The sequence below is a fragment of the Miscanthus floridulus genome, chromosome 6 (assembly GCF_019320115.1).
Source record: "Miscanthus floridulus cultivar M001 chromosome 6, ASM1932011v1, whole genome shotgun sequence".
Taxonomy (NCBI): Eukaryota; Viridiplantae; Streptophyta; class Magnoliopsida; order Poales; family Poaceae; genus Miscanthus; species Miscanthus floridulus.
Window position 1 is genome coordinate 40,715,609 of NC_089585.1, and position 9,470 is coordinate 40,725,078.

At 42.0% G+C, this 9,470-nt stretch overlaps 1 protein-coding gene across 3 annotated transcripts; it reads right to left on the reverse strand.

Annotated features, from left to right (window-relative positions):
- Positions 1–1,695: 1,695 nt before the first annotated feature.
- On the reverse strand, positions 1,696–5,341 carry LOC136455968 (aspartic proteinase-like). 3 transcript variants are annotated; one of them, XM_066455707.1, is made up of 12 exons: positions 5,187–5,341; positions 4,143–4,498; positions 3,995–4,055; positions 3,802–3,896; positions 3,612–3,724; positions 3,246–3,519; positions 3,038–3,151; positions 2,874–2,956; positions 2,640–2,781; positions 2,430–2,549; positions 2,167–2,255; positions 1,696–2,058 (listed from the first exon to the last, which is right to left on the reverse strand). In XM_066455707.1, the coding sequence occupies exons 2-12, from the start codon at positions 4,491–4,493 to the stop codon at positions 1,974–1,976; spliced, it is 1,527 nt and encodes a 508-aa protein (XP_066311804.1). In that variant the 5' UTR covers positions 4,494–4,498; positions 5,187–5,341; the 3' UTR covers positions 1,696–1,973. The 3 variants fall into 3 exon arrangements, with proteins under 3 accessions (XP_066311804.1, XP_066311806.1, XP_066311805.1); XM_066455709.1 differs by having other exon boundaries at positions 2,874–2,938; positions 5,187–5,339; XM_066455708.1 differs by having other exon boundaries at positions 4,143–4,503; positions 5,187–5,339.
- Positions 5,342–9,470: the final 4,129 nt, after the last annotated feature.

Genomic DNA, 9,470 nt, shown 5'->3' on the forward strand with positions numbered 1-9,470 from the left:
CTAAAAATTAGAATTATGATTTTTCATATAAATTTCATTTACGTCATACTACGTATCAAAGAGTTATAATTTTTCGAAGGTTTTGTCTTGTTACGCCACTCCAGGTGGCGCGACAAAACAATACTGTCATGCCAGCGGGAGTGGCGTGACAATGTTTTCCACGTCGTAAATGCCGTCTAACATGGCAGATGTTGCCGCACCAATACATGTGGCGCGACAACGTTATTTGGTCAAGCCAGCGGCTCTGGTGCGATCAAAAGGGTTAGATCCACGATTTTTTTAGAGCAATTATTATTGAAATATTGAATAAAAAAGAATTAAAAAATAAAAATTCTCCAAGAAGATGGCAAAGTGCATGCTAGGGCTCAAGTTGGGCTCTGTCAGTCAGCCGAACCACTTAGTGCATAGCACTACAATCTGTAAGTTCTAAACTGAATTCGGAGGGCATGCCTCTAGTGGACCACTACCTGACCCGATCCACTCGGGAAAAACAAATGTCACTTGGTAATTTGATTAAAATCCATGGTGCCTCCTGCTAGGTCACTAACCTAGATACAGCGAGCTTTTGCATACCAGATACCACTCAGATTTACCTTGTACTTACCTATTCTTAGGAGGTACGCCTGTTTATGCCCTTGTAATTTCCCAAAAAAATGAAAAAAAAAATTCAGCGCACTTGCCATAGGGCGAGACATAGACTTTTTTGAGCCCAAAGTCTACACGAGCGATCATCATCTACTCACTGTATAAATTAGCTAGAAACCTTATCATGCAAGACCCAAGATTCAGTTATATCCAATATCAAAACCAATCTATAATGCAGATTGATGAGGCACTGCCCCGTTTGCTTCGTTGAAAAAACAAGCCGAAACACTGTTTCGGCTGATTTGTTGTAAGAGAATTATACTGTTCCGGCTGAAAAAACAAACTGAAAAGTACGGATTATAAAACGCGAACAGAGCCCTTGTAACCCTATCCCGGAACTATAAGGCGGGTAGAAAACCCTATGATAGGCATCTCATCTCAGCAACCATCAGCCTGTTCGGTTGGCTGGTTCGTATCGTTGCTGGTTCGTTTATGTGAGAAAGAAGTACTGCTGGCTGGTTCGCGTAAATAGTAGCAATGTGAGGGGGCTGGCCAGCCAGCCCCAGCCCAGCGATCAGGCAGCATACTTCCACATAGTAATCAACATGATAAGATTAGGTTAAAAGCCCTAATCCTCATCGTGTATCCGTGCTTCACCAGCTTTTGCATACCAGATACCACTCAGATTTACCTTGTACTTACCTAGGAGGTACGCCTGTTTATGCCCTTGTAATTTCCCAAAAAAATGAAAAAAAAAATTCAGTGCCCTTGCCATAGGGCGAGCCAGACTTTTTTTAGCCCAAAGTCTACACGAGGGATCATCTACTCACTGTATAAATTAGCTAGAAACCTTATCCTGCAAGACCCAAGATTCAGTTATATCCAATATCAAAACCAATCTATAATGCAGATTGATGAGGCACTATCCCGTTCGTTTCGCTGAAAAAACAAGCCGAAACACTGTTCCAGCTGATTTGTTGTGAGAGAAAAACACTGTTCCGACTGAAAAAACAATCTGAAAAGTATAGATTATAAGAAGCGAACAGGGCCCTTGTAACCCTATCCCGGAACTATAAGGCGGGTAAAAAACCCTATGATCGGCATCTCATCTCAGCAACCATACTTCCACATAGTAATCAACATGATAAGATTAGGTTAAAAGCCCTAATCCTCATCGTGTATCTGTGCTTGTTACATCAAATTCCATGTCCCAGAGCTTCATACATAGCATAGCGCCATTTGCAAACACATATCCTGCCACAATCCTCTAGGTTTCTGCGTGAATATATACTATAGTATTAAGCATTGCAGCTTATACCGGTCGACAATATATGTACAATACCAGGATAACAAACCGGATATGTTACTAAAGCGAAGAACTCCAGTCCTCAGGCAGATTTGGCAAACCCAATCCTGTTCTCGCCGAAGTCAAAAACAGTGTGGTAGGCGCCCATGAAAACATCACCAAGTATCCTGAATGTTTACAAGACGGATGTCAGATTGCATGCTTGATTCTTGCTAAGGAAACCAAAGACTGTAGAGTGGATTACTGCCACTTATGTACATATATGTTCAGCGTACCAGAGAGGACCACGAGGAGGTGGTACGTCATATGCCATAAACCCGCTGATGCAGATGGTTTGTCCTGCTTGCTCCAGCTTCACTATGTACTGCAGCACAAAGGCTATCAGTGCATTCAAGAGAACTAGAACAAGTATGTTTGCACCAAAGAACGTCCGATAAATGAACTGAACTTTGAAAATGAGATCATGGTTTCGCCCAGACAAAGCTTCGCTATTAACTCAATTACTCAAATACTGAAGAAACTGTAAGTAGGGAGTTACCTGCTCTGGTGTTAAGGTGAAAGTCTTGTTTGCTATGGTGAATGCGAGATTTGGCATCTTTGAGATCTGATCGCAATCAACGGTTGATTCGCCATTGGGGCTAGGGAGACGCTCACAGAGCTGCAATGCACATTAGAATAAGAAATGCTGTCACACTCTGCACAATTCCCAATCATAAAAAACTGGCCAAACATAACAAAGTATCCCAACCTGATTAGCATAATTCAAAATGAGCTCTTTTGTCTTGTTTTCTCGGAGTTGGTTCTGTATCCAGACAACAGCCATCTCACAAGCAGTACAGAAAAGATCAGAACCAAGATTTTGTTTCTCAACAACAGATTCAATTGGGTTGCTGCATGATAGTTCAATAAAAAACATGTCATGGAAAATAAAATGCATAGATACTACGACAGGACTTAGAATTAATTTATAAACTGAGCTAACCTGACAGAATGGGCACCATCAAATACACAGAGACCAATCTGAGTGCACACTTTCTGTGGGCTTGTCTGCTCATTAACAAAATGCTTCATACTTAGATAAAACCATATCAATGTACAAACACTAATCGCAAAAACAATTCATATAGAAGGGAACCAGCACCAAACCTCTGCTATGAGTAACTCAAGGATCATCTCTCCATACTCTCTCACCACTTCTTTGCATTCTGTACTGATGATCCCCTCAGCACCAATTGCATGATTGACTTGAGCCACTATGGTCTGGACCAGAACAAGAATTGAAAATAAGCCGTGCCATTTTTTCTGAAAAGGTACTAAATGTGAATTCACCATTTAGGAATTCTAGAATACATACAGTTGGACCAGCAAGCAATGAAGTCCCTGAGTCGACAATAGCAGCACAACCACCAGCACAGTAACCAGTCGAGTGGCCACCAATAAGAAGATCTCCCATGTCAAACTGCCAGTAGCCTTTGCGAGTAACGGGAACATATGTATGGCTCCCCTTGTAGTGTTTTGGATCAACACCACCAAAGACAAGCTCGCCTCCAGCAGATGCATCAGGGTCACGATTAAGCCAGAAAGAGAAGACATCCTTTGCAACCAGTTTCTGCTCTTTCATGCTCTGCCTGTTTGGTTCATCCAACAGAGAAAATGATCAAGGAACAGAAATGCAGTGATTTGAGTTTCAACATTATGTACAAACGAAATTAATACGTACCAAATTGGAGGGGCTTCTCCCACAGAAATTTCAGGAAATCCGAGGCCAAGAATTCCATCAAACTTCCCAATGATGAAAGTAGGGCTGGTTTCACGAGTCGTCTCAATAAATTTCTGAACAAAAAGTAGTACTATTATCATAACAATGGTGGATAGGAACATTTAATTGAGGAATTATGTGACAAGTTTACCTGATTTTGCACAACAAGGTTACCAACCAACACGTTGTCCTCACTGAAGAAGCCAGCGATTTGCCCGGAACCATATGTGATTGTACAAGATTCTCCTGTGCAGTTCAAATAACAGGGTACCGTTTAACCAACATCTCTCAAACTCGCCAAAACAATAGTCAAAACTGAATAGATGCAACAGATTATTGTGTACCATTCTTTTTGTAAGTCTTCGACTTGGTTGACTTGTATCTGTGGTGTAAGTAGCATGCTATCTGTAATACATGGACGTACAAATACCAAACTTAGAATACCTTAGTGGCGTCAAAATATGCACCATTATCTCATAGTAATGAACATACCGAAAAGTAGCACTTGGATGAGGGAACCCACAAGTTGGAGCTTCCAGTGTCAAATATCACCGTGAAGTTCTGTGATGGCGTGCCAATGCCAATCTCTCCAAAGTACTGAGTGTCCAAGTAGTTGTCCAAAGGAACTATGTCATCAGTTGAGGCACCAAGATACTGGCCAGCACCCACAGACCTTCGAAGGCGGCTCTCCTTCTTCGCCAATTTTGCAGCAGTCAAAGCTTCCTTGTCCAGTTTCTTCTTATTCAGGTTGATTCTTAACAGTCCATCGGAGGAAGCATGAAGTAGCAAGGAACATGACAGGACCCAGAAACAAGCAAGCAACAAAAGATGCTTCTGCCCCATAGCCCCTAATCTCCATGAGGAAATTAGCTCCAATCAGGGAAACATTTGGTATACAATTCGTGTGTGGATCTAATAATATCTTGTTCAGTCGTCTCTTTTTAGTAATCAGGAGGGCCCGGACCCCTCACCAGCTTAAAAAAGAATTACTGTTTAGAAATTTCTTTGAACTTGGAAGTTCTTGAAGCTGTGAAGGTTATGGTTGTATTCACATTTTGGGTGGGGGGTGGGTGGATGACGAAAGTTCGTGAAGCTGTGAAAATAATGTTGTCAAGTGTGGAAAATTAGGAGATCCTTCTTTTGTGCTTGACTAGCAGTTTCTCATGGCAAGAAAATCAAATCGAGCATGATTTAGTTTTTTTTTTCTCATTTATGCGAGAACTTCATTGGTGTCTTCGAAATTTCTCCATGAAAAAAAAAAAACTAAGAAATTCCTTGGTTCCAAAGGCCCTAAAAAGTTGTCGAAATCCGGGGGAAATATAACCGGTGGTTCAATCTTTTTCTGTTATTATCCAATACCTACGGAGTCACTATCGAAGTTCTAAGGATCCATGGCTGTATATCAACTTATCAAGAAAGGCACCAAACACAGGAACATGAACAGCCCCAAAACGGAGAGTAACTAAAATTTCTACTCCAACGAGTGGCGAAAAGTAATCAATCACAGCAGCTAGGGGTTAGGACATGGTCTGGTACCTTAGCTTCTGCCTTGTGCTTCCGAATCCCGGACCGGAGAGAAGGGGAAAGCTAGTGGAGACAGGAGAGCTCGAGGGGAAAGAGTGGAGGATAAATAGGACACACCAATCGCCAATCGGATGAAGCCGTCTCTCATTCGTGTCGTGTGACACTCTCTAGGGCCATGTTTAGATTGCAAAAAATTGCAACATGATAAATAGTAGTGCTTTCATCTTATTTGGTAAATATTATCCAATCGTAGATCAACTAAGCTCAAAAGATTCATCTCGTGATTTCCAACTAAACTGTGCAATTAGTTATTTTTTTTACCTACATTTAATGCTTCATGCAAGCGGCTAAAAATTGATATGATGGAGAAAGAGTAAAAAAACTTGGAATTTGAAGATGATCTAAACCAGGCCTAGAATACGGAGTAGATGCAAACCGTCAAGGCGGAATAAATTATGCTGTTACTCACTGACACATGGGGCCACGAATCAAGTTCTGAAAATCAACGGAGCAAGCAACAGGTGAGTGGCTTGGAGATACCTGCTGCATTTTATTTCTTTTGATTACTATAGCTGCTGCTTTTGATGTGGAGATATCTGTTTGAGCTCAGCTCGTATGTTGCGGTGGTTGGCCATTGAACGGATAGGATTTACCTGAATTTTCCTCTAAGTCTGATTTTTTTTCTTAAACTCTAAAATCAGACGTGTTATTCGTTAATTCTCAAAACCATTCAAAATTACCTCATGTCATGACAAAAAATGTCTATAGGCATTAAAAAACTTCGAATAAAATTCTAGAGATACAATGGGAACGCCATATCCAAATAAAATATTTAGAGCTCACAAAAATATCTCGAGTTGTTTCAAAAAAACAGATTTAGCTCTAGAAAAATAGAAATGATATTTAGAAAATTCTAGAAAATTCCATAAACATTATAATCGATGTATAGATGTGTTCTAAATACTTGTAAAACATAATAACTGTGGCAGAATCGTCCAAAATAACACATCTTCAGAGGCGATCGTCTTCCGCCTAACACTAAGCACCCCGAAAGCAAGCTACATCGGGCGGATTTCGTCGAGCACACCCCAAGGAAAAACTTGAATAATCTACGTTTTTCCTCCAGGATCCAATAATGAGAACGAGTTTGCAATACTTAGTCTATTTCATACACCTAGAGTTCTTAGAAATACCTTATTACATTACCAAGCCTAGAGTGCAGAATTTAAACAGTGGAATTACAATAAACATCTAATACTATAATACAAGGATCCGTCTGTGTCCATCAGAAGAATCCTCCACACAACAGTTACTCTTCAAACTGCACCTGCAACAGGGGTAAATAAATTCTGAGTACACGATGTACTCGCAAGACTTACCCGACTGATGGGAATAATTTTCTGACTCCAAAGAATATGATAAAGCTTTATGGGTTGTTGGGTTTACTTTTCGCAAAAAAAACATTACTAGTAGTGGATCCGTATGTATGTTTCTTATTAGCAGTCATGATTAGTTCATTATCTACTCATTCTATGTAAGCACATGTTCTACTTTTAAGCAAGAGTTGAGCAAACAGATCTATGTCACCATCTCTCATCTTCCAGTTCTTACTACGGTGCTAGACTATAGACAAGCCGTACTGGATTACCCGGCGATTCATGAATCAATGTGTCTAGCTGGGTACCTCGAAACACATGCCCCGCTTGTACCCTAGGCACAAGCAGGACCAACCCACTACTCTCCTATTAAGGGGTCCAGGTCCCAGTCCAAACTTGGACTCTAAGCCCCCATACATGAGTCCTGGACTCAGTGCGGTGCTTAGAGCTTTACCATCCCCGCCTCCAATCAGTCGGTCTAAAAAAAGAGCCGAAACCTATGACAAGAGAGCAACGAGTCTTTTCTGCTCCCATAAACAAGTATGTGATCAGGATAATAAGTCTATGACTTACCTAGAACCCAATGCAGCGGTCGGTCCTTAACCGACATGGACAAGAAAAACAGTGTAACCAAGCTATGCCCCATTAGCCACGGGACACAACCTCTTACACCCACCAATACCCGTACCATATCCCTGCCCGGTCTCTATTTTTTCTTTCACCATTTTATTATGAGAGTGATAATCATAATCAGCTATTGTGAGTAACGGCAGGTTACTCACTCTACCAAAAAACCTAAGCATAGCAGCTACTCAACCTAAGCTAGTAGGACTCATAGGTAGATATATCTATACATGTACTTTCAATATAACTCCTATAATGTAAATGCACATCATATATATATTTCCAGTGATTATTCAAAATAAGGGTTATGCATTGGGGTTTGCCTTAGGCAGGCGTGGTGTTAGCTCAGTCAGTCAGTAGCGGCTCCGGGACCTCCTCCTGCACGAGAATCTCCTCCTTATACTATTCAATCACCTCCTCGTACTTCTGCTCGCCCGCGGTCACGAACTCCACCAACTCGTTCTCTACATGCATGCAATGATGATGCAATACTCAATATTAAGGCAACAACAGTTCTTAAAGTAAGAATACATCTACTAAGCCACTAAGCTAGCTCTAATAACTAAGATACCGAGCTAATTATCATTCCCATCAAACCAGCAGGGTTTCGCCTACAAGTGCTACTTAGCAACTAAAATATATTCTTACTCTTATTAATGATTTCCTATATACTACAACAAGGAGTACTTAGATACCATATTTCTCAATATATTCTAAGGCTACAAAAATTACAGTGAGTTCATAATAATACAATGAACCTACTATAAAAATTTATGGTCAAAGCTATTACCAATTTACTATAAAAATTCCTACAAATATTAATCTAAATAATGCTAAGCTTTCCTAAATGGATTAATGAATCTAGCATTCTCATAGATAAATATAAACTAACTACACCAATAGATAGATCATATTTTTTTGAACCTAACAAATTTTGTTTCACTATTTTTGGACACCTATAGATTTTACTATAATTTTTCAAAGATCAACTCAAAACTAAATTAGAAAAACATTTGCTAATTTGCTGGAAAAAGGAAAACCAATTCTCGCGTGGCCCATCTACGTGGCTCACACGCGCGCAAACGGCTCGCGATGGGGGAGCCCGCACGTGCCGACCAACTTGTAAAAACACCCTCGTGTTCTCCGATAATACTACTAACACTATGTGCGCTATTTCAACAGACTACAACTTTGCAATAAAAGCCTCGCAAACTCCCTCCTTTACAACAGCATGGTCCTCAACCACCCGCGCGTGCGCCAGCGTGGTGACGATGGCATTGGACGACCGACGATGAGTAAAACACCAAATTGGTGGTCGGTAGTGCTCGGCTAAGGCTCGGTAAGGGTGACACAGCTAGATAGCTTTATGGAGTCGCTATAAGTGCTATGAATCAGACCCTAGTGAACCAAGGCATGTGAATTGAGAAGCCGTGTGCGTGAGGGGACGTTGGGCCACCATCCTTGGCAGCAGTAATGGCACGTGAGGGGGTGGGAGGAAGGATGGCTCGTTGCATCGCGTAGCCATTCAATAGAGAGAGATAGGGCGAGATGGTGGATGGCTACACATGTGGGCAGAGCAAGGCGGCGGTGGCAGCGGCACGGTGCATAGAGGCCCTATGCTGCCTCGGCGGGACACGACTGAAGGTGGAGCAGGTGCACGTGGGGGGGTCACGACCCTGTGCGTGTAGTACCATGGCGGCCAGCGACGCAGCACGATGATGTGATGACAGCGGCAGCGGCACCCGTGGCTCATGGAGCAGTGCAGCGTAGCAGAGCAAACGCGAGCGGCCCTAGTGGCACCAATAGCGGCACCAGCGACAGCGCACAACGCACGACGGGACTATGGCTGCAGCGGCGTGGCAGTGATGTGGGGCAACTGCGCGCCAGGGCTATCAGTCACAATAGCCAGCTGAGCGTGGCCAGGCATGTGCACACGGTCGGCACGCCGACATCGGCTCAGGGGCGCGGTGACCGCGCCTACGCGAGGAAACCGACCAAGGACGTCCCATGCACGCTTTTTAAAGCATCCAAATCAATTAATCGGTTGGCCAAACACCCAAACCATCTTCACCATACAATAGAGGCTACATAAGGCTACTAAAACAATCTGTAACACTACCCTACTTCTTAACCAGATTGCCATACAAAAATTACCAAACATCGCAAGGTCTAGCTCACCAAAAGTTCATGAAATCTTCTAAATGTTGAATGACTTTCTATTTCTAGTTTCATTTCCAAACCCTTAGAAATATAATCTAGCAACATTATTTATCAACACCAAGTATTTCATTGTCAT